Source organism: Megascapheus bottae, chromosome 7 (genome assembly GCF_031878675.1).
Source record: "Megascapheus bottae isolate mThoBot1 chromosome 7, mThoBot2.hap1, whole genome shotgun sequence".
In the NCBI taxonomy this organism is placed as follows: domain Eukaryota; kingdom Metazoa; phylum Chordata; class Mammalia; order Rodentia; family Geomyidae; genus Megascapheus; species Megascapheus bottae.
Window position 1 is genome coordinate 56,970,716 of NC_143515.1, and position 27,939 is coordinate 56,998,654.

At 36.8% G+C, this 27,939-nt stretch overlaps 1 protein-coding gene across 4 annotated transcripts in view; it reads left to right on the top strand.

Annotated features, from left to right (window-relative positions):
* Positions 1–27,939, top strand: part of Slc8a1 (solute carrier family 8 member A1) — a 271,684-nt gene that overhangs the window by 18,133 nt on the left and 225,612 nt on the right. For 3 of the 4 annotated variants that reach the window (XM_090337069.1, XM_090337065.1, XM_090337066.1), the window contains exon 2: positions 1,741–3,573. In XM_090337069.1, the coding sequence (XP_090193195.1) occupies positions 1,775–3,573 (1,799 nt within the window). In that variant the 5' untranslated portion in view covers positions 1,741–1,774. The remainder of the gene's footprint in view (positions 1–1,740; positions 3,574–27,939) is intronic. The other variant, XM_090337067.1, reaches the window with a different exon arrangement.

The following is a 27,939-nucleotide window of genomic DNA, read 5'->3' on the forward strand; positions in this document are numbered from 1 at the left end:
TAGATGGAAGTTATTAAACACCTTCCGCTACCACTCATCACTTCATATGAGCCCCAGAGGCAGAGATATGTCAAGTCTGATCTGAGTGGTATATGAGCTGGTGGGGGACTTGAGGGCTGTGGTGGCCTACTTACCACTCTTTATATTGCTGAGTGACTGTTGCTGATTCTCTTGTTGCCTAAGCTGTTCATTGCAGAGGTGTTTTGTGGCCACTGTTGTTAGTGACATTAGCGGTTGTTAGTGCATTAGCTAATTTACATGGAATTGACATGCTTACATTTTTTAATTACTTGAACCCACTTAAGAACCAATATATGTTTTGAAATGTTTATGTAGGGTGAGAAATTTACACCAGGAAAGAACATATTACACCTAATTTCACATCTTGCTATTCCCCAACCAGCGAGGTTATCTCCTGTTCCTCTTGCGGACAGGGTCTTGGATCTCTCCCAGGCTACAGATGGCACAGTAAAATGACCATATACATGTGTAGAACTATGCTTGAAGAATGGATATTTAGCTGTAAATATGTCAAGAGACTTATTGAAAATTAGGAGGAAATGTACTTCTTAATAATCAAAACATGCTTTGAAAATCTGTTCCCAGGACAGGTACTAGTGCCTCATGGCTTTAATCCTGGCTAGTAAGAAGGCTAAGATTAGACTTAGGCAAAAAAGCAAAAATCAGTAAGATTCTTATGTTCAATGAGCAAAAACAAATGGAAGTGTAAATGTTACTCAAATGGTAGTGCTCCAACTTTGAGTTGAAAAAGCCAAGTGAGAGAGAATAAGGCCCTAAGTTCAAACTCCACGTAGGCACAAAAATCAGTCAATAAAACAAAACAAAATGGAAAAAATTGTACTTAACCATTTGGAAATACTAATCTATAGTAGAATTTCCCCCCTCTCAAGAACCACCCTGACAAAATTAAATTAAAAAAGGAATTAATGACCTTAGAACTTTGATTGCCAGCAGACTTGAAGATTTTTCATATTTCCATGTAAATTTGGAGAAGTAGGTTGTAATTTCATGAAATAATATGCAATATACTCCAAAGTTTAAAATAGTCACCATGCTTTGTGTTGATAAGACATTTCTGAATCTGAGTCTCAAGACATAAATATTAACAAAACTGATTATGTCAATGAAATAATTTCTTAAAGAAAATGTACTATCCATAGATTTAAGAGTTATTCAATGCTTGAAAAGTTCTGCTTTTTTTTTTTTTTGCCAGTCCTAGGGCTTGAACTCAGCACCTGAGCAGTAGTAGGCTAGAGCTCTACCACTTGAGCCACAGCACCACTTCCAGCTTTTTCTACATATGTGGTATTGAGGAATCAAACCTAGGTCTTTGTGTATGCTAGGCAAGCACTCTACCACTAGGCCAAACTCCCAGCCCAAGTTCTGCTTTTCTTTTTGGCTATCACGTTGCATAAATACGTGCTCCATGGGACAGGTTATAATTAAATTCTTTCATTTCTAAGGAATCAATTATATGTCATACTGAGTGACTAGGACCCCAGTTTTTTTTTAAGTTCTCCAACAGAGAGATCAAATTATAATTTCTACAGAAGATTTCCCAATCACTGATGCATTCTCAGAATGATTCACCTGAGATTTTTGTGACAGTCAAATATACACAAATTTTTGCTAAAATGGGTAATTAGTCATCAGTGGATTTGGCCTAATGATGTGATTTATTTTTCTACCCACTCTCCCCACCCCGCTTTTTTTTACCAGTAGGTTGGGACCGTTGGAAGTCTTCTTGTACACCATGCTGCGTTTAAGTCTCTCACCCACGTTGTCAATGGGATTTCATATGTTAGCTCTGCTGGCTCTCTTATTTTCCCATGTGGACCTTGTCACCGCTGAGACAGAAAAGGAAGGAGGAGGAAATGAAACTGTTGGATGTGCTGGCTCATATCAATGTAAGCAGGGGGTGATTTTGCCCATTTGGGAGCCCCAAGAACCTTCTTTTGGGGACAAAATTGCTAGAGCCACTGTGTATTTTGTGGCCATGGTCTACATGTTTCTTGGTGTCTCCATCATCGCTGACCGGTTCATGTCTTCAATAGAAGTAATCACATCTCAAGAAAGAGAAATAACCATAAAGAAACCCAATGGAGAGACCACCAAGACAACTGTGAGGATCTGGAATGAGACTGTGTCAAACCTCACCTTGATGGCCCTGGGATCTTCTGCTCCTGAGATTCTGCTCTCTGTCATTGAAGTGTGTGGCCATAACTTCAATGCCGGAGACCTCGGCCCGAGCACCATCGTGGGAAGTGCTGCCTTCAACATGTTCATCATCATTGCCATCTGTGTTTACGTGGTCCCGGATGGCGAGAACAGGAAGATCAAGCATTTGCGTGTGTTCTTTGTGACAGCAGCCTGGAGCATCTTTGCCTATACCTGGCTGTACATCATTTTATCTGTCATCTCTCCTGGGGTGGTGGAGGTCTGGGAAGGTTTGCTTACTTTCTTCTTCTTTCCCATCTGTGTTGTGTTCGCTTGGATCGCCGATAGGAGGCTTCTGTTTTACAAGTATGTCTACAAGCGGTATCGTGCTGGCAAACAGAGGGGAATAATTATCGAGCATGAAGGAGAGGGACCATCTACCAAAACTGACATTGAAATGGATGGAAAAGTGGTCAACTCTCACGTCGACAGTTTCTTAGATGGGGCTCTGGTTCTTGAAGTCGACACGAAGGACCAAGATGATGAAGAAGCTAGGCGAGAGATGGCTAGGATTCTTAAGGAACTTAAGCAGAAGCATCCAGAGAAAGAAATAGAGCAACTAATAGAATTAGCCAATTATCAAGTCCTAAGTCAGCAGCAAAAAAGTCGAGCATTTTACCGTATTCAAGCGACTCGCTTGATGACTGGAGCTGGCAACATCTTGAAGAGACATGCAGCTGACCAAGCGAGAAAGGCAGTTAGCACACAGGAAGTCAACAACGAACTGGCAGGAAATGAGCCGGTTACTAAGGTCTGCTTTGAGCAAGGATCCTACCAGTGCTTGGAGAACTGTGGTACAGTGTCCCTGACCATTGTCCGCCGAGGTGGCGACCTGTCCCACACAGTGCAAGTTGACTTTAAAACAGAAGATGGCACAGCCAACGCTGGCTCTGATTATGAATACACGGAAGGGACTGTGGTCTTTAAACCTGGGGAGACCCAGAAGGAAATCACAGTTGGCATCATCGACGATGATATCTTTGAAGAGGATGAAAATTTTCATGTGCACCTCAGCAATGTCAAAGTGCTTCCTGACACTACAGAAGACGCCATTCTGGAAGCCAACCATGTGGCTACTGTGGCTTGTGTTGGCTCACCCTCCACGGCTATCGTAACCATTTTTGATGATGACCACGCAGGCATCTTTACATTTGAGGAACCTGTGGTCCACGTGAGTGAGAGCATTGGTGTCATGGAGGTGAGGGTGCTGAGAACATCTGGAGCCCGAGGAAATGTTATTGTGCCCTACAAAACCGTCGAAGGGACTGCCAAAGGTGGAGGAGAGGACTTCGAGGATACCTGTGGAGAGCTCGAGTTCCAGAACGATGAAATTATGTAAGTTCTTTACGTGCATGGATGTGTGTGTGTGTGTGTGTGTGTGTGTGTGTGTGTGTGCGTGTGCATTCATGAGCGTGCACATGTGCATCTTTTCAATCTGAGTGGCATGGTATTAGAAGAAGAGCACTTTCAAAATATCAGTCCTCACAATACACTGATACTTCATACTTGACATTGTGATTTTTATTTTTACCTTCCTCCTTTTACATATCCCCCCAGTACAGTATAGACCATGATGAAATTAATCTTCTGGAATAATTTAGCTGATTACCTAAAGGGGATATAGAAGCATACACTCTGTGTATGGGTATGATTCATATATCATTTACATATCAAGCATACACACACACACACACACACACACACACACACACACACACAGCAGACGAATGTTTAACATATCCCCAAAGATGCCTCAATTCATTAAGTACAAATTGAGAAAAGCCCAAAAAGGAAACAGAACTGAAAAAAGTTTTCTGGCTTACCAGGACTTACTGAGCATATGATTGTGGCTTTTGTTTGACATTGCATTGCATATTTGTGTCAATTAATGATCATTTATCATATGTTACTGTTTAATAATGACTTACTGACCATCCGTTTTTCTTCTGCTGGATACCATTATAAGAAGAGCCATGCACCTCGTCTTTATTTCCAATCTGGCTTTACATAATTATACAAATGCTTTTACTGTGTTTTACTGTAGTAAATACTGTATTTTCACAAACTATTTTAATATACAAACCTTTTTACTACAGAATAGTATAGTACATACTGTATTAACACTCATGGGAAGAGAAATAAGATTCTGTCCAATATGAACAGGGAGAGAGAAGAGAAAAAGAAGTGCGACCAGTTTACTCTTTTTCACTGGACTTTACAGTGGCACTGGGCCAGTATTTTAATATGGAATGACCAGTTGTGATGTGATTTTTCAAGGGCTCTTAGTAGGAAAGCCTGTTTTTCTTTCCTAGAAGAGTTCTCTGTGCTCAACTCTTCTGAGGAAATTGAGAAATTGGACTGTAGGAGCTGGATCTAAATAAAAGGGAAGGAAAAAGAGTAGGCAGAAAGGGAGGGAGGAAGAGAAAAAATGAGGGAGGAAAAGGGGAAAGCTGTAGAATCAAATCAGCACAACAAAGGATGTCAGTTGAAGCATATAGCAGTTTAGGAGTTTCGTAAAAGAAAAATAAATATATTAAAATAAATTCTAAAAAAATAGTTAAGTCTTGTGCTAGTACAGTATAATACAATCGATAGAAAATACAATTAATTGTAAAATCGGTTAACTCTTGTCCTAACGGTAGAAGTACATGTTCTTGCAATGACATTCTTTTCTACTGAAATGAAAATATGGGGTTGGGGTGGTGGAGGAGATGAACAAGAGGAAACAGGTGTTTCTGGAAGAGCTTTCCAGATTCTTTTTGATTCTTTGTTGCTAGAGGGGAAAAGTTACTGAAAATAATATCATAATGAAATTAAGCAAGGAGGAGTTTAAGATGCTGGGTTTTTTAATGTGCGTGGGGGGCATAGTATTTTCATTAATATCTATTATTTTGGTTTTAATATTTTTATTGCTCCATCTATTAAGTTGTGTTCTATTGGGACAATTATACCTACATAGGATATTATAATAAATTCATATCTTATACATTAAATGAAAAGTAATTTTTTCCTAAGATTTTCCATTGATTGTGATCTTGCATGTGTGAGAGCACACATTGCTTTGTATTTGTTCCCATTACATATTATGATAATTTCAATTCTTATGTCTTACAGTCTTTTAGTAACTTTATGTAAAAGTTATTGAAATCCATCAGTGTATCTCCTTATTTAATATAACTAATTGATGGTAAATTTTGTTATGAAAATTTTGCCTTGCTTTCTCTTAATAATTATGGCTTATATGGCTAGCTGGCTAACCTGCCTACCTGCCTTCCTTCCTTTCTTTTTTTTTTGCTAGTCCTGGGGCTTGAACTCAGGGCCTGAGCACTATCGTTGTGCTTTCTCAAGGCTAGTGCTCTACCACTTGAGCCTCATCACCACTTCCACCTTTTTCTGTGAATGTGGTACCAAGGAATCAAAGCTAAGGCTTCGTGAATGCTAGGCAGGCCCTTTACCATTATGCCATACTCCCGACTGAGAGACATTTTCTTTAAGTGTACAGTATTTAAGTGACAATGATTTGATGACATAAATTTTGATACCAAAGTCTATTTCAAACATTCACACTATGCACTTAAGTGAGGAATATTGCCAAACTCTATCTTTAGAAATCTGAATCTCTTTCTTGATGGAGTTAGTAGAGTTAGTAAAAGTTCATAACAACCAAGGCCATTTTCATATATGTTCCTTGGAGTTTTCTAAGTTCAGTTACCAATTCCTACTTGTATAAAATCCTTACAACATTTTATTTACTATGAGAAAATGCTAGAAATGATCAAATAGAATTTTATCTATTCTTACACTTTTCTTCTTTCTAGAAATTAAAGGTTTCAAAGTTTAGAGGTATTTTGGTTTGTGTTTATTGGTTGTTTTGTTGAGAAGCTTTGGAGATGATTAGTAGATTCACTGTTTCATTAATTAAATAGGGATTTTGCTTTAAGATAAGCATCAGGGACTCAACCACAATATTCCTAAAAAATGTTATCACATATATGAGTGGTTCTGCTTATTTGGCAATTTAAAAATCATTTTTCTTTCTCTTCTTTTATTTTATATATTGAATACCTCTTTTTTTCCCTTTAGTGTTTGTTTCCAGTGCAAGGTCCCTACATACACTCCGTTCAAGAAAGACTGTTTGTCATCATATAGTGTAGTTAGATAGAGAGATACTTTCTTAAAGTGTAATATCTATATCTGTATCTACGGGCTATTGATCATATCGAAGACTTTGAAAATTCCTTTTTGAATGTTTAGTCTGTGTACAAAGTCAGAATATTTTAAAATTCTTACCAAAGATCCATAAGAGATATATGACACAGCTAGGTTTTAAGGGTTACCATATTAAGGATCCATTAATTGCAGTAGAAATAAAGTTCAAATCTGGTTAGGAATAAAGACAGAGATTAAGAGGCAATATAGCTTTATTCATTCTATTATCTCAAAAACAGTAGAGATGCTCTAATGTATCATGCTTTTTTTCTTTCCAGTATGACTTTCTCTTGAGAGAAGGAGAGGGAGAGTTTTAAATCTAGAGATTTAAGAGAATAATAATGACAATAATAATGTGTTAAATTACATGAAACAAAACTTTATAAATGTGGGCTAAAACTAAGACTAAATTTTATTCTAGGTATGTCATGTTGCTATCTCAATATTTAGTAGCTTTCAGAAAAGAAAATCAGTGGTTTTTATTTTTAGTTAAAATGTTGCAAATTACTTATCTTTTATTTTTCAGTGTAGTAGAATTCAAACTTGTTTTTCTTTTTGTTTTTGTTATTTGTTTTGAATACATTATTTCTTGAACATTGTTACCACTTCACATGTTTTTCCCCACCTCCTCCCAAGTTGTAAAGTTTGTTTCCAACATATTGTTTTGTGGGTTTGCTATTATATTGATTCACCCTTTGTTCTTTACCATCTTGTATTTCCCCTTCCCTTGCCTAATTTGAATGAACAAATAAATGTATATACAAAACACCACTAGGTACCAAAATCAGGTACAATAACAACAGGGGATAAACTGTAAGGGGTAAAACAACAAAAGGGAAAAGGAAAAGACTAAACAAGGCCATACAAAACTTCTAGCACAGCAATGTTCATTGCAGCATTTATATTCTTAGAAAGCTTATTTGAATTATTTCAGTTTAACCTTTTCTAAGATCAAAATGTACATTTCAGTAAAATACCAGAAAGTGATGAATGGTATTTATACACTGTAATAAATTTTTGAGGAAACATTTAAAAGCTGTAACAGGAAAAAAACTTTATTAAATAGGCATAATTAATAGCTGGTACAATCAGTGAGAAATTGTACACCGCTGACAAGTAATCTTAACTTTCATTAGGGAATTCTGTCTAATGTTAATATACAGTAAATCAGTAATTTGTTTGTGGTTTGGTAGGTAACCACAACTTTGAGATGCTGCTAATGGTTGTTATTTAATGATAGCAGCTTAGTGATAATATTTATTAGAATTATTTGGTCTTCTAATATCTATTAGCTTGACTCCTTTAAGAAATGTTAAAGTTAATTTAAAGTTAATGTAGCTGCAAATCAAATACAATTACTTTAGTTATAGTCATATAATAATTTCATTTGGAAGGTAACTTAAATTTTTTATCACCATTTCTGTTATGTACAAATTAAGTTGAAAAATTGGTTATTGGTGGTTTCTAGCCACAGAATAATATAGTAGGCAATGAATCTATCTGGTATTGATTTTAGCAACTATTATAGTTTTGAGTATGTTTGTAACTTCATTTGCTCTAGGAAGTATAATATATAAGCATATGAACAAGTATAGCTGAAAGTAATAAAGACTTTAAAACACTAGGAAAGAAATAAAAATAGTATTATATAAGTTTTAAAAAATTATTGTCCTCCTCCTGTTTCTCCTGTTCCTTTTCCTCTTCCTCATCCTCATTATTATTATAGGAAAAAATAGCACTTTAATTTTTGGCTATTTCTATTAGCATTCTCTTCCTAAACACTTTCATAGAATAGTTTTCTATAATAAGATGTTGATTCTGATTGATAAGTAAAACAAAATATGTATTGCCAGAAGACCACTGTAGTAACAAATAAGGTACAACAAAAGTTTTAGGGAAACCTGAAGTAATTAAAATAGAACAACTGTGTTTGTTTATAAATCACTGATATTGAAAACCACTATGAGAAACATTATATAAGTGGGAGGGGATGGAGAGAGGGAAAGTGGAAGAAAAACATGGGAAGGGGTAACAATGTTAAAGAAGTAATATACCCACTACTTGATGAATATAACTATAACCCCTCTGTACATCACCCCAACAATGAAATTTAAAAAAAAACAGAAAGAAATATTAGATAAAATGCTATATTTTAATACATAATAGCTTAAAATCAGTATCCTCAGGATTTACTTTAGAGCAGATTTGATCTGCTACATTTAGACTTAACATGTTATTTTATATGGACAGAAACATTTCCTAGGTAATTTACTAATATAGGAAGTTTGGATGGAATAGTTTGAATATTTCAATGGCTTTCTGCTTGGATGGACTATCTTTTTAGACTGGAATACTTTTTAAAGCCAAACCGCATGTAGTATCATCTGAAAACCTAAATTAAAACTACAAGAGGTTTTGGTAAATTCATCTTTTCTGAATTCTTAACTCTTGTAAAAATAAGACAGAATAAGTGCCAAAATATATTTTTGAGTTGTAATTTTGGATTTGCAGGAACTTAAGTTGATATTGTGCATCAACTAAAGTAACTAGTCTAGTTATCATGTAACTGGACTGCCATGTTGACTTAACAGTCTATGTGTGTGTGTATTCTCCTCTGTGCCATGTTGCTTTTTATAGCTTCTAAAGAAAACTGAAAAGACAGCTAGTAAAATGTTGTCAGTTTCATGTGCGGGTGTGTGTGTGTGTGTGTGTGTGTGTGTGTGTGTGTGTGAAAGTCTTATTTGAGGTTTGAGCTTGGGGCCTTGTGCTTGGTAGGCAAGAGTCTTTTCATCCTGACTTTAGTTTTAGATACAGTCTTGAGCTTTTGCTTGGGCCAGCTTTGGATCATGATCCCTTTACTTCCACCTCCTGAGTAGCTAGCCTGTAGGTGTGTCACCACACCCAGTCATAGAACTGATTTTGTTGTACTTTAATGCAGTAGCCACTTAAAGTAGGCCTTCATCTAGTAGCTATCCACTTTTTGTTTTCTCATAGCAAGTAATGTACTTGTAAACTTATGCCTGAGTATATTTTACACTTAACTGTGAAATAGACAAAGAGTTTTTCTTTGCTTTTCTTTCCTGAGCATGTCCTTAATCTGGGAAAGGAGATTTAAGGATATTTAATTCTTTGAATGGAGAACTATTGAGGGCTCTAGGATTATTTGTAGTCATTTCCCATCCTTGTTAGCTGTACTGTAGACAATTACTTATGGGAAATAATATAATTCCATGGGAACCACAGACTTATATTAGTTAAAAATCCATTTTGTGCTCTGTCGTGAAATCTGATGACTGAAGATTCATTCTTTGGGGGAGGGGGGTGAAAAAGTTGTTAGTACCTAGTACAAAATACATGCTATGCAGTTGGAGCTTAGAGAATAATAAGTGTTGTGACAGTACAAGAGAGGTGGCCTGATGTCAGATGGCCAGAAAGGATGAGAGGACAGTTGAATGTTGAGGTGAGAAGTAATCTCCATAATTGCCCTGGGTAAGCAGAGAGGGGGTCCTGGTGAAGGTGCTGATTGAGTAGCAGGACTCAGACTGCTATCTTCCCCCAGTGCCTTGCCCTGGTACTGGAGAAATCCAGAAGGACCTGATTGGGAAAACAAGCAGTCAAAATAATGGGCAGAATTAAAGGAAAGCTCCTTTGCTTCCTCTCCTGGCTCAACACACTGCCTACGCAATACTTGTCTGTTTGCCAACGGCTACCAGCCAGGGGCCGTTGTTTTCACAGGCCCATACAGCTGCCTTACTATAGAATCAGGCTAAATAAACAATGCCTTTTCATTTCCTGCCTTTCTCCTGAGGACTCCAGTCTCTAGATGATATTTTCTTTCCTTCTTACAATGTCTCCACAGGGTCAAATATGGCAATGGCATTGTGCTCTTCTTTGTCTGCTGCAGATATAAAGGAAAGTAACAAAAAGAAAATCAAAGGCAGAGCTTGGGTTCCGTGTCTTTTCAGGCTAGTAATCATGTGAGCAGAGCAACCAAGGAGAGCTCAGTGTACCTGGTAATTTCAAATATTGATGAAATTGCACAGGATCTTTTCCAGACACGATTTTTCTGGTTTTATTTTTGCTGTTGCTAGCTTTAAGCATGAGAGCTCTGCGCTTCTGGGTGGCCTGAAACCAAGGATAATGGTTGAAATCTAAAGCCATCATTTATCTGGGAGGGTAAGGATGGACTTAGAAACATCTCTCAACTTGGAGTTTGTATTCTCACCTGTACAATAAAGGTAGCAGGAAAGGCGGTGGTTGACGTCTGTGAAGTAGTAGTGATGGTGAGGGAATGATGTGCTGGTGATTGTGCTGATAGTGGAGACTATAGTAGTTTCAGTGTGTTGGTGATAAATGGCAATAGTGCTAGTGGTTGTAGGGTAGATGGTGTTAATTGTTGTGGTAGAGATGCAGGTGATAGTGGTGGTGATGGTGATAGTTCTGGTTGGTAGGCATTAGTAGTGGTGCTGGAGATAGTTGTAGGATTTACTAAATCCTGGTTTCAAGCCTTTTTAACTTACTCTTCACAGTTATGTTAAGTAGGTACCCACTGTTACTGTATTCATTTTATGGAAGAACTTGAAGCTTAACTTTTTCTGGATTGCAAACCTATTAAAAGATAGGTCTGTACGACTCACACTGTGTTATACGTATCTATGATGCTGCACTTTGACTATAAAACATGCCAGTGTAGTTCATAATGTATGAAAGATGAATGAGTGTTTATCTTTTCTGGATCTTTTTGGATGTGTATCAATGTATCTTGCATCTTCCCACATCGAACTAGAAGACTTTCCCTCTTGGCACCTGACCTGACCAATTGGTTTCTGCTTTTGCAAGAATGAACTTCTCCTCATTCTTACATCTGAAATAATAAGCTCTAATTTATGAATTTTCTGACTTAGTTCTGGTTCTGTAGTGTTGAACTTCTTTATGTGGCTGATTAGTGAATTTAGCTTGTCTTGTACTTAGAATAGCATTTTCTTGGTACAGATTTTTTGTATGTTAAAAGTCAGTGTAAATTAATTATAACCAAGAATTTGTAAGGAATATTTAATCCCTTGATTTAACACTACAGAAAAGTTTAAGCTTCTGTTCTATACTAATCCTGTAGGTGAACAGTAATATTTGATTAGGAGACCTTCCTAGAACAGGTGATCCTTGTGAATCTACACCTGCTACAATCCTACATTTCCAACTTCCACAGCTAATGGAATTTTTTTTTGCCAGTCCTGGGCTTGAGCTCAGGGCCTGAGCCCTGTCCTTGGACTTTCTCAAGGCTAGAGCTCTACCACTTGAGCCTCAGCACCACTTCCAGCTTTTTTCTATGCATGTGGTACCGAGGAATCGAATCCAGGTCTTCGTGCATGCTAGGCAAGCACTCTACCACTAGGCCAAACTCGCGGCCCCAGCTAATGGAATTTTTATACACTGCTTAAAAAGCCAAAGTTCAGATCCCTCTTACTTTTTTTCTCCCTAGGGGACAACAGTAAAAAAGTACTTCTACTGAAAGTCAGATAGCTGTTTGATGACATCTTGCACACACTTTATGAAATATATAGTTCAATATGTCCATAAAACATTGGGTTTTGGATAAATTATTTTTTTCATGTTTTACCATCTGTAAGCAAATTAGTGGTCTGTTTGGATTGAGCCCATTTGCAAAATATTGGTTAATATGATCATTTTTTATCTGTTAAGTAGAACCTAAAAATATTCCCCTTTGACAAAGCATTTCTCTGATATATTTACATATATGTACACACACACACTTGTTAATTACCAAGAAAAAATGCAGTTAAGGCATATTACATAGAGCTTAGCTCCTGACACAGTAAAACAAAAACAATTCCCAAAGTGATAAGGGCAACTTGGCTTCTTGCACATTAAATAGTACAGTCTGTACATTGTTTTCAGAAATGAATTACTCACTTTAATAGGCACAGGAACAGTATGGAATGGAGGAGATGACCAGAGGAAGGGAAGAAAGAGTGAGGAAAGAGGCAAGGTGAGGAAGAAAAACAAAGAATCTACAACTTTGATTTGATGCCAGCCATTATTCAAATGAAGTGAAGCTTAGAATTAATCTAGTGTTTTACTCAAGCAAATAGAAAGCATCTTGACAGTAAAGAGATAGATAAGAGTCACTGTAGCTTCATGTCCATTAAAATTAGCCAGCAACTTGAAATCTGTCCTTGAAATCATATAGATGCCTGGCTGTGTTTAAAGAACCTGAAGTAGCTGTAGAACCCACTGGCGTTGAGACCCTACTCATTAATTCCAGCTTTCTGTGAGCATTTGGTCTGTGTCAGGTCCCTGGCAAGATCTGAAGACAGCTGTGATGACCTAAGACAATCTTGGCCAAAGACAGCCTCACATCTACTAGAGGAGATAGATGAACTTGTGTCCAGTCCTACAACAATGTAGATGTTCTGTCAGCTGGGAATTTTCTCTGTGCCTGCCCTGGCATCTTTGTTTGTCTTTGCACCTCCTGATGTGGTTCTTGCCATGGCCTTCAGGCAATGGATGAATGAAGATGAGCTATCCCTGTCCAGCATGGCCACTTCTGGCAGCCACAGGCCCTGATGACTGCTCTTGCCCAGAAGAAAACTACACAGAGCCTGCTCCCTCCCTGTCCCCATCCCAAATGGCTCCTGTCACAGTTTGGCTGCCCTCTCTGATGGAGAACAGAAGAGTGGAGATTGGGAACGATTCAAATCTGATTCATTTTTCATAGCAGTAATGAACTCTGAGGAACATGAAATAGGGGAAGCTTTCCTCCTCGACTTTCTTTGCTAATCCTGGGCATGCCTGGGGTGAATGTAAGCCCTTTCTCTAACTGGTGTGAATCGATGAGGCTGTTAACAGGTATCATAGCCAGAAATTTAATAAGCCTGTACTTTGAATACACATACACATGTATCATTTTTTTTTTCAGTCAGAATCTCAGTGAGTCTGACTGGCTTGTGTTCATGTTAGGTTTGTTGCGGCTCACACTTGGACATGGAATTAGAGTAAATGTAGATATTCCATGTGTGCGCTAATAACAACTCTGAAGAATGAAATGGTGAGCATGTTCCCTAGAAAATGTGTTTTGTGACAGTATGACAGGCACCCATAAGGCACCTTTTGCAAGTAGTATTAGGATTCAGAGTACAGGTTTTGGAGCCAGACATGGGTGAGTTTAAATCCTCAATTGCATACATCAGACAACTTCCTTAACCTCTCTATGGTTCTGTTTTATCTGTAGGATGAGAATCAAAGTATCTACTTCAGAGAATTAAATCCATTTAGGTGATTCTTGTCTTATAGTAATGTAAATGTTAGAATCTTTGCTTTTTGTTACTTTCTAGACAGTTGTTTACAGAAGTCTAATCTCTAGGCAAAGAAATGATATTGTACAACCATCATCCATCTGCATTACAACATTTAACGAGGCTTACAGGGTGTTAGACAAAGAATGCCTTTCCTTTTATCTTCCTTCTCATCACACACACACACACACACACACACACACACACACACACACACACACACACACACACTGTTGAGTCTGGCGAAATCTGTTTCCGTGTTTATGCATATGCATAAACTTATGCTCTGTATAGGAGCCCTTAAGACATAAAATTGCCTTTCATTACCCCAGGAAGAAGTAAGAGTTACAAAGATCAACATTTTAACAAGGTTCTGCCTAAAGATTCTGCCCCTCATTTACATCATCATTAGGGGGAAGGAGGGAAAAATGTGAAATCTGAAGTGCAACATGAACAGGAGAGGGTAAGAGATGAGCTATTCCTGTTACTTCACACTTGGCTTTCTAGGTGTGTAGTTTCCTACACACCTAGTTTGTCCTCAGATCAATACTTTGTAGTAACAAGGAGGGCCATGCTGATTAGTGCCAACTAGAGGCTCATTAGGTGGATTTTAAAAGAATAATGGAAAGCAATAGAAGGAAACAACAACAACTTTTATACTTGTTCATAAATTAAGCTCTTGGTCCAGTGGCATAACTCAAGGGGTAGAACACACCAGACCCGATCAAGAATGTGGAATGAGAACTCAAGGCCTTAAGTTCAATCCCCAGACCAGTACCAGAAAAAAAAAGTAAAATTAAATGTTTTCTCTTTATCGTTAATATTTTATTGACATATATTTGACAACAGGATTTCCTTGTCACATTCACATGCATGCATACAACAGATCCCATCAGATTCACTTCCTCTATCAATCTGCCTCATACACTTGTAACAGGTTTCCTAGTTCTAGTCTCTTATATACCTGTAAAGTACACCAAACATTTCCATATCTATTCAGTCTTTCCATTCACCCCCTCCCCATGCCTTTCCTCTCCACTTCTGAGGGTAAGTCTGTGAGACTGCAAACAGGCCTGAAAGTGAATTGGAGAGGTGAGAAGTATTGGAGTACTCAGGACTTCATGCTTACTAAGCAGCATACTGTGGCTTGAATCACACCCACACCTCTTTTATTTTAGTTGCTTTTCTAGGTTGGCCCTTGTGCTTTTTCTTCTTCCTCCTCCTCCTCCTCTTCCAACTCTTCCTCCTTCTCCTCCTTCTCCTCCTCCTTCTCTTCTTTTTAAAATCCCAGGCTATCCTCAAAATATGATCCTTGAACCTATGAATCCAATCTTCTCTTGGATCATAGACACGTTCCATCATGTCTGGCTTGATCCTTGAAATAGACTTCTTGCTAACTTTCGTTGGGCTTTGTTTTGGGCTTTGGCTTTTAAACCATGATCTTTCTGTTTCTACCTCCCAAATAGCCATGATAACAGGCATGAGACACTGCATCTATTTAAGGCTGAGCAATTCTTTTAAGATCTATAGAGTTGTCAAAGTTCAATCTGAGAGAAGGGTTATTATTGAAATAACTACAAGATAAAAATATGCTTCACTAAAGTAATAATTCCTTATCTCAGAGCTTCAGTGTTTCCGAGTACAGTCTTAAGATGTTAAATAAATAATCTATAGATTTTCTTCCACCTCAGAACTGCTCTCCTGAACGAACCTCAATGTAAATGACATAATAAGATTAATGGTCTAATATGAGGAAACTTTGATTTGTAATTTTTAATCAAAAAGACCCCATGTTCTAATTTCCTTTATATAGTTATTTGTAAATAAAATAAAGATTCATTGAAAGACTTCAAATCATATAAAAAAGCAAAAACCCAAAGCTTAACTCTTTTTTTCTTAGTCTTGGTAAGTTCTGAACTCCTAAAATGGTTGGTGTTCCTAGACTAATGTAAAATATTTTGCCAAACTCATTGCTGAGGCCCATAAAACATGGCATTCTTTTCACAGTAATAATTTACTGTCTAGATAGTAGCACCTCCACAAGTACAAGGTACCACTACTAATAATTACATTGTATAGTAATAAGGAAGTGAATCACAGTCACTCTGGCTTTAATGTGCTGTCTTAAAGAAGTAGCTAACACTTTTTTGTTGATGAGACAAAAATTAACCAGCTTTGGGCCGGGAGTTTGGCCTAGTGGTTAAAGTGCTTGCCTAGCATGCATGGAGACCCAGGTTCGATTCCTCGGTACCACATACATAGAAAAAAGCCGGAAGTGGTGCTGAGGCTCAAGTGGTAGAGCTCTAGCCTTGAGAAAGTCCAAGGTCAGTGCTCAGGCCCTGAGCTCAAGCCCAGGACTGGCAAAAAAAAAAAAAGAAAAAGAAATAAGAAATTAACCAGCTTTGTATTTAATGTCTGTATGCTTCATCAATGTACACATTATGTTTTTTTAATATATAAGGCTATTGAAAATTCATCTTACAACTTGGTAGTAAACATGTCAGCTGGAATAAAGATAATACAGGTAATTAATTAGGAACAGTGGAAGGAGAATCCATTATGCCTAAACCACAACTCCAACAGTTTACTAGTCAAGCCACATTGGCAGTTTTCCTCTAATGGATTGAAACAATTGGTTGTTGTCTTCTGTCTTCAGGGAAGCTGAGGAGTTGTCCCACTGAAGCAGATTAGTAGGATTGTGATTACATTGTTGCCTTTGTAACACTCAGAAAAAAAGCAAACAAACAACAAAAAAAAACTCCACTCATTCTGTTCTTTTTATTTTTAAAAGGAGAGAAATCCATTTTAGCTGGAAGAGGGGATTTACTTCAATAACATTACACTTGACCTTGTGTGAGATTCCCTTGACCTTGTTTTACCTTAACCTTATTCTTGGCCTGGATTGTCTAAGTCTAGAGAAGTGCTTGATGCATTTTTCAGCCTTTGTTCACTATGGTTTTCTTCATCAGATTTTTTCTATGTCTTGTGGATAAGCCACAGGGACTTGTCCTTGTGTGTTCCTTCATTCTCTTTACCATAGGTTCCTGAGACATGCAGTTGATGCTCTGAGGCAGACAATAGAAATCTGTTGGCACCTACCCCAACACTGCTATCTGCAGAGGACTTTGGCCTCCTGATACCTATTGACTAAATATGAATATGCATCTCTGTCTTCTTTATTGAAACAAGTCAGTTTTGTTTCTCATGATGGCTGTAGGTGTAGAAAGAACAGTATTGATCTTTAGGCCTAAGGCAAACAAATCCAAATCAGGTTAGATCTATGTTTCCCATAATAAACATATTACCTCATCATAGAAGTAAGCCAAATTAAGCTTATTGGTTGATTTTTAACCAGAGAAGCCACACAGCAAAAGAAAACCAATGATTAATAAAGTTCTGAGACTTAAAAAATCTTACATACTTTCTTTTTCTCTATGATTGAAGTTTAACTCCGTACATTACTTGTTTATATGTTTACATAAAAATCTTCCAAGCATAAGATTATGAATGGAAAAGAGCTATCATAATAAGTGTTTTAATTACTTCTAATAGTCACAAATGAGTCAAGTCATGAGCAATATGGAATTTAATACATGAAAGAATCAACCATGTTAAGTATAGAATTAAATGATCTTGAAATGAAGGTGTGCCTGAGAGTTTTAACTGAATGGGAATTCCATGTTACTCAGGTGACACCAGGGAATGGATCCAGTGTCTTAGTTACAGTTGAGTCACACTGTCACATTAAAACACACTTTGGGGCTTCATCTCATGAGAGAATTCATATGAGTGCAGGTGTGTACAGATATTTGCTTCTCAAAGGTCTAGTTTTCTCAGTGACTCAGGCTACAGCCTTTCTATGAGTTTGGGGTAATTGCTTCCCAACAAAAATGAACATTTAAAATAAGAGAGAAGCAAAGAATGCAGTTTTGCTCATTAGCAGGTCTGTAATCAGTCTGATTGGTGTTTCACTTTGTAAAAACACTTGAAGGGTAGGAGCAATATTTTTACATTTGAGAAGTCCTGTTATTAATTTTCTGTCTCTAAATTGTTTGTTCAATTAAGGTGTCATTTAAAAATGTTGGGTTCTATTTTTCAGTTGTGTACTTCTCATTAATTTTCTCTTTTAATTGATAAAAAACACGGTATACACACACACCCCCCCCCCACACACAAAGAGTCTTCTTCACAGCTGTGAGGTAGTAAATTAATCTGTTTTAATGCCTGGTGAAACCTGCAAAGGACAGCCTTTTTTTTTTGGTTCATGAGGTAAACTTAATATTTACTAATCCTTGGATCAACAGGAAAGTTTATAACAGATGTACATAGATTATATAATATGCTCAGTAAATATAAGTCTACCTTGTGAAGCAAAAAATTAAAATTAAATGAATCTTCTTAACATATATTATCTGCTTGAATTCCTACTCAACAAACATTGACTTGTTTCATGCTGTGCCCTATTATACATAATAAGGCCGCAAACCAGCTACTATACATGAGGTTTTGATTGTATTTCAAGTGAGATGCATATGTTTATTTGGAGAGAAAAAAATAGAATTGTTCAGAGTACATTTGTGGGCATGTATAGAATTGTCATAGGAAGTCCCCTTTATTACTCATGTATGCCAATTCAAAGCTAGCGTATTTTTAAAAATAATGTAAAGCAGTATAATGCTAATAACCTCTGATTCTTCCTTACTTTGTCTTCATAAAGAAACAAACAGACCTACTCATAATGTACCTTCAAATATATATTTTTTAAAAAATCAGCAGTAATAACTAGAATCACACATACATACACATTCCAAGATCAGACTAGCCTTTCAGAAAGCATTCACGTGGAAGCAATAATTACAAAAAAGTATTTATCAGATTAACAGAAAAATTATTTTTATGTCCTCCAGATTGATCCAGTAATTGTAAAGCTCTGAACTTCTGTTACCTGGTTTGTGCCTTTGCAATCTTAGCAGCTCTGGTTTTATAATATAGTATTAGCCAGGAAATTCAGCAAGAATTTCTGAAATGCATAAAATTACCTGTGCTGTCTTCAGTCAATGCAGGCAGTAGTACCACATAGGTCAGCAACTAAATAGTGTGAAAATTTCTGCCTTTAATTAGCAATCCATTTCTGTGTTTACAAAGAAATCAGCTACCATTCAAAGTCTGTACCCTTCTCTAAGTAGTGTTAAATTATGGCTATGTGTGCTAGAGCCATCTCCATCCCATTACCACTGTCTGACACATGGAATATGGTTGCAAATGGAGGAGACCTAAGTTGATGTACTATTTCTGCATGTAAAATAGCCTTAGAATAGAGAAACTCACAGAACTATGAAATAGGACAGTAATGAAAATGGGTTATACAAAATAGGTTAAGACCTCTTACTATGCCATAAGAATCATAAACTATCTCTCCAGCAAGGTTATAAACCTTTATGGACAAAGGTCAAAGTTGTATAGTATCACATCATTTTCTCCATGAAGTTAATATATTCTGACAAATCAATAAGCAGTCTGTGCAAGATAAACAGTATATCCGTATTATAAATTCTGGAATCAGGTAGTTTGATTCAAAACCCAGCTTAAATATTTACTTGAAAATGACCTCAGCCTACTTATTTAATGTCCTTCTGCTCCATTTCCTGCTCCCAATACAGGATAAACATTGTATCTACATCACTAGTTTATATGAGAAGCAAGTTAGATAGTTGCAGTTTAATCCATGCTTAGGTCAGCTGAGACTTAAGATGTCTGTTTTTGAAATCACTTAAACATTTGCCTATACAGATAATTTTAAGTAAGATCACAAACCATAAATAGCTACCTTGTATATTTTAGAATATGTATTATTTGTTTGCTTTTTCTATGTAAGTTTAAAAGTATCCACTAGCTGGGTACCAGTGGCTCATACCTGAAATCCTAGCTACTCAGGATGCTGAGATCCTGAGGATCATGTGAGAGTTTTACCGCCAACTAACCACTCAAAAAGCAGAAGTAGAGTTGTGGCTCAAAATGGTAGAGTACTAGTCTTGAGTAAAGGGCACTGGGGATAGCACCCAGGCCCTGAGTTCAAGTCCCATACCACCCCAAACCCCCAAACATTCATTATATAGAAGCCTCTGTACAATAAAATAAATACAGTCTGAATTGGGTTTAATTCTCAGCACCATGTACCTGCTAAGTAAGTACCTCTACTTCTGAGTTACACTCTAGCCAAGTGTTTGAAAAAGAAAAATCAGCAATGTTTTCTTTTTTCCTGTAATGCTCATCTATAATAACTTTAGGTAAAATATATTTTCTTTTTTTTAATACTTGTGAGGCAGAAGCCTTTTAAAAAAATAAAAACCATGTAAAATAATTATTCTCAGTGTTATTATAAATACCTAGACCTTGGTTTCAACCTGTTTTGGCCAGTAACAGTTCAGACTGGCAGATTTTGCTGGTATTTCTATAAGGAAAATTTAGTGTTCTTGTAATGTGATTTTTTTCCTTACATCATTGCCCTCAGAAGGGTACTGTGATGATCGAACTAATCCTCTCTTTTTATAGGAGCTTAAAGCTTTGGTGCGAAAGGCATATTTTATCTCTTGCTCCATGATTTATTGAGAAATTAAACCAGAAAGTTTACTAAACTTTCTATAGCACTTGATTCCAAGTTTTGTTTCTTCTTTTCTTCTCTTTATTCTTCCTCCCCATTTCTGTAGCCATTCTTAGTCTACCATTGTTCCTATTTCCTAGGCTACTTTTTAGACAGTTCACAGAACTCCTTTTGTGCATACCATCCTTGTGAAGGGGCCATGGTAATCTTGGTAGTATTCCCAATTTAATCCTCAAACTCCATTTTTATTGTGATGTAAGGGTGAGAAATAGGGAATAGCACCATTACTAAGTTATGAGGATTTTTTCATTTTTTAAGAAATTTATTGTTAAGGAGAAGTATAGAAGGGTTACAATTATACTCATGAGGTAGTGAGTACATTATTTCTTAAACATTGTTAACCTCTTCTCATGCTTTTTTCCTACTTTCCCTTCTTCACCTCCTCCCAAGTAGTAAAGTTCATCTCCAATGTTTTGTCCTGCAAATATCACTGTTACACTGATTCACCCTTTGTGCTTTGTCACATCATCTTGTTTCCCCCCTTCCCTTCCCTGATTCATATAAACAATTAGATATGTATATAGTACACCAGGTACCAAAGTCAGATACAACAACCCAGTATAAAACATAAGGTGGGGGGGAAAGACAACTACAGGGAAAAAAATGAGTAAGGAAATAACTTCATGTAGTACATTGAAAACAGCAGTCATAAGGATAAATCTCTTGTTTCCCTATCCTGGAGATCACTTAGCCTCTTCCTACATGGCCATATGCATATGGTTTTGTGCTGCTATGCTAGGAAAATTCTAGATGCATACTAATTGCTACAAATGAGGGAAACCGTAGAGCACATGTTCCTTTGGGTCTGGCTTACTTCACTTAATATGATTTTTTTCAACAATTTCCTCAGTTTTTAACTGGTATGTTAATGGGCTGTTGTGCAAGAGAAGGCAAAGCTTGGACAGAGTGATCATGCACATAAAACTAAACCACATTGTCAACTCTGCATTTTAAATTGATAGTGATAGTGCATAATTTCCACTATATTGGAAGTAAAATAAGATCTGTCATAATTGTCTCCCCAAACTTCTAAGCATCTTATTTGTCTTATCTTTTCTCCTCTCTAGCCACATTATGTACAAACATGTCCAAATTTCTCTTCAGCATATGAAACAGTTATTAGAGATTGTACTATAAGAATTAGCATATTTTAAATAGGTGACTTATATACCCACTCCTAATGTATGCAAATATTGTTGTGTTTGGTATGTACATTTCCAAAAGTTTATGCATTCAAAAAACCTTTGAGAGTTCAGATTTATTTCTGGCCTGCAGCTTGCATTGAATTCTGAAGAAGGAAGTTTTTGACAAAGACCCTAAAAATCCATTTTGTTTTGACTGTATAGAGGGCATAAGCACTGATTTCTCTATTGACTCTCAGTGTATTTCTGAACTCAGAATGTTTTTCTCAATAGAAAAATATACAAAAAGCCCTCCTGTAACAAATTATGATTGGATACTTCTAGATGAGTATTTTCGTCAACTAGCAGGCACTTCTAGCTGAATGCCAGAAGCTGTACCAATGTGACAGTTTTAGGGGAAATTGGTTCTATCTGAAGAAAGTACCTTGCATTTTTAGCTCATGGTCTCAAATATGGGAATGGTTATATAATAAGGCCTTTCTGGAACCAGTATGTTCACAATAATGTCAAAAGTGATGTTGTGACTTTTGAATATATCCACTGACTCTGTTTGAAAGCATGTTACATACCTATAGTTATAAAAAAATCTATGGCTACCATATTGTTATGTTAATATCTTTTAATTTGATACTACAGTTAGAATTTGCTTAAGTTTTCAGTCTTTCAGCATATCAGAATTGGTGAAGTCTAAAGCCATCAGTGATTTGTATTATTAATCAGGGCATGAGTTTTAAGTATCTAGTATTTAGAGCCATTTCCAAAAGCTGGGCTTTGGTAGTATTTTATCATGTTGTCAGGGTGATTGGTTAGGTTGATTAGTGGACAGTGGCTTTTAGAAGCCATGCCACTGCAGTTTTGTTTCTGCATTGGGCTACTTGGTATGTCCTCGGTCTTGTATCCTACATGCTGTCATGAGAAGTAGGCAACTGAGCTGTGTTTTATGTGTTCCTTGAATAAAAAGAATGCCAAAGTTCCCTGAAGTTTCAGAAAATAAACACAGAAAGTTAAGCAGTAGATATTATCTCCCCTTCATGTTTCCAAATTGGCCTTCACTTATATGTCTATAGTGGTTTGTGGTAACATCAGAGATAGTGGGAATATAAAAGAAAATGATGGCAAATTGAATCAGGTATGGTCTTCTAGACAGTTATAAAGAACAACATAAAATGAAGACTTGTGGATATTGGCAATGATCTGGCTCAACTTGTCAAAACTCTTGATAAAAATGTATTGAACATGGTGATGGCTCATTATTTATGGAATATATTCTTTGGTACCTGACACAATGATACGTGGATGGCAGCATTTGTGAATGCATAAATGCAAAGTGGACATTAACTATAATCATCAGGTAAAGATGTTCACAGCTCAGAAAAGTTACTCAAATTAAGCTTTTCCGGAAGAAAATTGGCCCAAAGCTCCATGAAACTTATTTACCTAACTCTTTTGCCGACAAGGACCCTGCACGAGAATGGTAGAAAGACCAGGAATTGCAATATATTGAATGCATGCTAAGTACCAGAGTCTTGAAAAAGATAGTAAGAAAAAGTTTTGGTGAAAAAGAGTATCTATATAGGCAAAGCTATCAAAAATATACTGCGCTGAGGGCCATAGGAACTTCCATTGCAGTAACAGAGTTTTTCAGGATAGGACTGAGGAGAAGGAATTATGAATTCATAAAATAATAATGGAGACAGGCATAGGCAAAAGGCAAGAAAAGTATGGAGAAAGAAGAAGCCACTGAAATTTGAAGTAGACAAGCCATTAAAAGCATTGAGTCAAACATCTTTTTTTTTTAAGATTTCTTTTTTTATTGTCGGGGTAATGTATAGAGGAGGTACAGTTACATTCACCAGGTAGTAGGTGCATTACTTCTCACACATCGATACCTCTTCTCATGTTTTTGTCCTCATTGCCCTCCCCCAACTCCCTCCCAATCATCTTTCCCCCCCTTCCTTTTCCTGTTTCAAAAAAACCAATAAACATATATGCAATATGCCAGGTAACAAAGTCAGATAAAGTGGCAATATGAGATTAACCAAAGGGCAAAAAAAAGAGAAGTAACATAGTACATTAAGAACAATCACACAAGATAATGCTCTTGTTTTCATATCCTAGAGATTCTTTCTTTTATTCTCATCCTATATGATCTTAAGTACCTAGGTTTTGAGCTATTGTAATCCTCTGCTGGGAGAGTCCTAGATATGAACTATTATCACAAATGAGGGAAACCATTGAGCCTATATTCCTTTGGGTCTGGCTTACTTCATTTAATATGATTTTTTCCAAGTCTGATGGCAGCATAGAATTCCATTGTGTACCACAATCTTCTTGATCCAATCATCTACTGCGGGGCATCTGGGTTGGTTCCATATCTTAGCTATGGTAAACAGTGCTGCAATGAACATCATTGTGCTAGTGGATTTAGTATGTCCTTGTTTCTGGACAATTGATAAATGCCAAGGAGTGGGATTGCTGGATCATAGGGGAGCTCTATGTTTAGTCTTTTGAAGAATCGTCATACTGTTTTCCATAGTGACTGAATGAGTTTACACTCCCACCAACACTGTAGTAGTGATCACTCCTGGCCACATCCCTGCCAGCATCTGTTGTTATTAGATTTCTTGATCCTGGCCATTCTAACCGGAGTGAGGTGGAATATCAAAGTTGTTTTGATTTGCAATTCTTTATGGCCAGAGATGTTGAGCCATCATGTGGTTACAGGCCATTCTTATTTCTTCTTCAAAGAAGTCTCTTTATGTGTTTAGCACACCTGTAATGAGATGGTGGTTTCTTTGAAGATTTGTTTGGGAGAGATTCAATTTTTTTAGTTGTAGATATGTTTTAGATATGAGGCCCTAGTCTGTTGTATGGCTAGTGAAGATCTCCCACTCTGTGGGCTTTCTAGTTAACTTATTAACTATGTCCTTTGCCATACAGAAGCTCTGCAGTTTAATGCAGTCCCATTTGTCCAAACTTTCTTTAATTTGTTGTGTTTCTGGGTCTTTATTAAGAAAGTTTTGACCTGTGCCAAGGAGACCTAATATATCTCCTATTTCTTCTAAAGTTTTCAGGATATCTGCTTTTACCACAAGGTCTTTGATCCATTTGGAGTCTATCCTGGTGCAGGGTGACATAGAAGGATCCAACTTTAGCTTTCTGCAGGTGCTTAACTAGTTCTGCCATCATCACTTGTTGAAGAGGCTCTCTTTCTTCCATCCTATTTTTTTTGGATTCCTTATCAAAGATTAGGTGGCCATAGGTCTGTGGGTTGATTTCTGGGTATTCAGTTCTATTCCATTGGTCCTCAGGCCTGTTCTTGTGCCAGTACCAGGCTGTTTTGGTTACTATAGCTCTGTAATAGATTCTTCCTGTGCTGTTCTTTATGCTAAGGATTGCTTTTGTTCTACAAGGTCTTTTATTATTGCATATGAAATTTTGGATTACTTATTCTGTTTTCTTAAGGAATGACATTGGAATATTGGTAGATATTGTAGATAGCCCTTGGTAGGATTGCCATTTTCCAATCCAGGAGCATGGGAGGTTTTTCCACTTCCTCTCAAACATCCTATTTCAGAGATAAGGAAACAGTTCCTAGAAATCTAAAGCTGCTTACACACAGATCACAGAGCCAGGAAAGCACAGTGGAAGGGGAAGAACTAGTGAACTGGGCCTAGAAATTCTTCTCTCCACTCTGTAAATTCTCATTGTGAAATAGCAAAGCAACAGGGAAGAAAAAGATTGAAAGGACAAAAAGGATTATCACAGCCTTTTTCTTTTATACCCATGCAATCAACCTGTTAAGGTATGGGAAAGTTACATCTTTCTTCTGATTTCTCAGAGAAATGACCTACCAAATCCTTTGGCTTGAAACCAGCTGCAGACAATGGTTAGAGTATAGACTCTGGTGGACATATAGAATGACACTGTACCATCTTCTTGGCTAAATCCTGGTTGCCACTCCTACATCTTGGGGCAGAAAGGGGCCTGGGCTTTCACACAGTTCCACTACCCTGGTTTTACCACAAGTATAGTAAGACAGTCTATTCCTCCAGCTTCTTAGCAAACCACCTGTATTGTCTTACCCCAGACTGACTGTGTGCCATCATCCTTTCCTACTGTTACCTGTCATTGAGAAACTAGATATTTATAGCGGTACAACTCAGAAATTTCCTGTCATTTTTGTATCCAGTGTTCTATTAAAATTGCCCGCTGTGTACTCCAGCATCTTGGGAAAATAACCATGCATTTATAAAGGATTCGAAACTCCAGGAACACCCTATAACATTATTTGTGCTAACAGATTTTTCAAACTCAAGTAATCATTTTCAAGAAATAAGACAAATTCATGGAAAATTTTCATTTTTGTCCAGCTGATATTTCTTTGTACAATTAGAATGGCTTATGTCTGGATTATTATGTTGACTGATCAGGAACAGAAGGAGTAAAAGATGGAATGAAGGAAGAAAGGAAGGGAAGGAGGAAGGAAAGAGGGAGGGAGGAATGGAGCAAAAGAGGAAGGGATGAAGGGATAAAGACATTTCTTGGCTCATGTAGAAACACAGTTATATTAAAATCGATAAAGATTGAGACAATTGACATAGGAGATCATTCTGCTCATTCTAATATTTCTTTTTTTTCAGTCCTGGGCTTGAGCTCAGGGACTGAGAACTGTCCTTGGGCTTTCTCAAGGCTAGAACTTTACTGCTTGAGCCTCAGCACCACTTCCAGCTTTTTTATGTATGTGGTACCGAGGAATTGAACCCCGGTCTTTGTGCGTGCTAGGCAAGCACTCTACCACTAGGCCAAACTTCTGGCCCCTCATTCTAACATTTCTAAAAGAGAATCGTGCCTAAACCAACCATACAGCATAATAATAATATAGCAATGCAAAAATGTAAAAAGATAAAATACCTTCCCTTCCTTGGAAACTGAAACACAAAGTGAGGCGTGGAATTGACCAAGAATTCTAGTTTGTAGAATTTACTCGAAAAGAAGACTGTTAAATCATGAGTCATCCAACCTCTGAAAAACTACCATTTAAAGATATGAAAATATTCATGAACTTTTCTTCAGAAATCTATATTTAAGACATTCCTTGGCTTTAATCCACAGTGTTTTCTATGTTTATTTAATTTTTCTTGCAGAAATTGGTTAGCAAGTATGGATATACAGACCCCATGTTAACTCCAAGGCAGTAATTCTTCTGTATCATTTTCATTCAGTCACAAGAATGAGACTCACCTGTGCTCTAACATTTGACCTCCTCTCCAAGAACTGAAGTATTTCTTATGTAAAGTGGAACGCATATTTTCATGGCATTTTTCTTCTGTATAAGGACTACTTGATTTCTGTCATTGACTCCAATTATCTGTTGAAATGAGCTGGGAATGGTGTAATCGGGATTTGCTTAGTGGTTTAGTAAATTAAAATTTCCACGAGCTTATGAATCCACTTCTGTTAGACACAAGTATTTAACAAATAGGTAATTGCTGTTATCTTTAAGCTATTTTTCCTCAGTTTTGAAGAAAATGAAGAATTAGTCTTTATCAAGTGTATGGATAGCTTGTGTATAAAACAAAACAGTGACACACAATTTGCAGCATTCCATTGACCATTGAATGGCAGTAGGTCTTTTGTTTTCCTTTTGGACAGTATAATTTAGCTGTTCACCAGCTAGCTTTCTGGTTAATTATGCATTTAAGCTAGGAAGCAATGTACTTGTACCAACTTAAAATAGCTCAAATGATTTAGTTCTTATTGTAGGTTATGAAAATGCAAGAACTGTCACTCTAAATCAGATTGATGGTCCTTAAAGTCCATGCTCTGTTCCTTTAAAAACTATATATTGGATATGGAAGACCATAGGGAAAATGGTGATTTGTTACTTTATTTAATGCCTCTTGAACTCATTTCTTCAGCACACAAATCACTTAAGATATTTACAAATTTGATTGTTATTGCATAAAATTGTGTTTTAATCACAATAGCTGTAGCAAAAAATTGCTATACAACTCCTGAATTCATTGGTAAAAACCAGTTTATTACAGGAGTACAGACATAATCTTGGTGTTTGAAAGTGAAAATACAAATAGTCCAAGCTCTAGGAACACAACTATAGAAAAAAATGCGTTGCCAGATATGTATACATATTTATATACATTTCTTCCATACATGATTGATGAATGAAAAAGCAATTGAGAAATAAGTTAAAAAGTTGTGAATTTACTTGATAGTCTAAGATTAATATTCCTTATTAGATACCAGGGTTTCTGCAAAAAAAAAATCTTCAGTTTACATAAAGTTGTATTTTAAAATGACCAAAATGAGGTAGTAACACCCAGTATTCTGAGAAGAGAAATGATTCCTGCTTCAT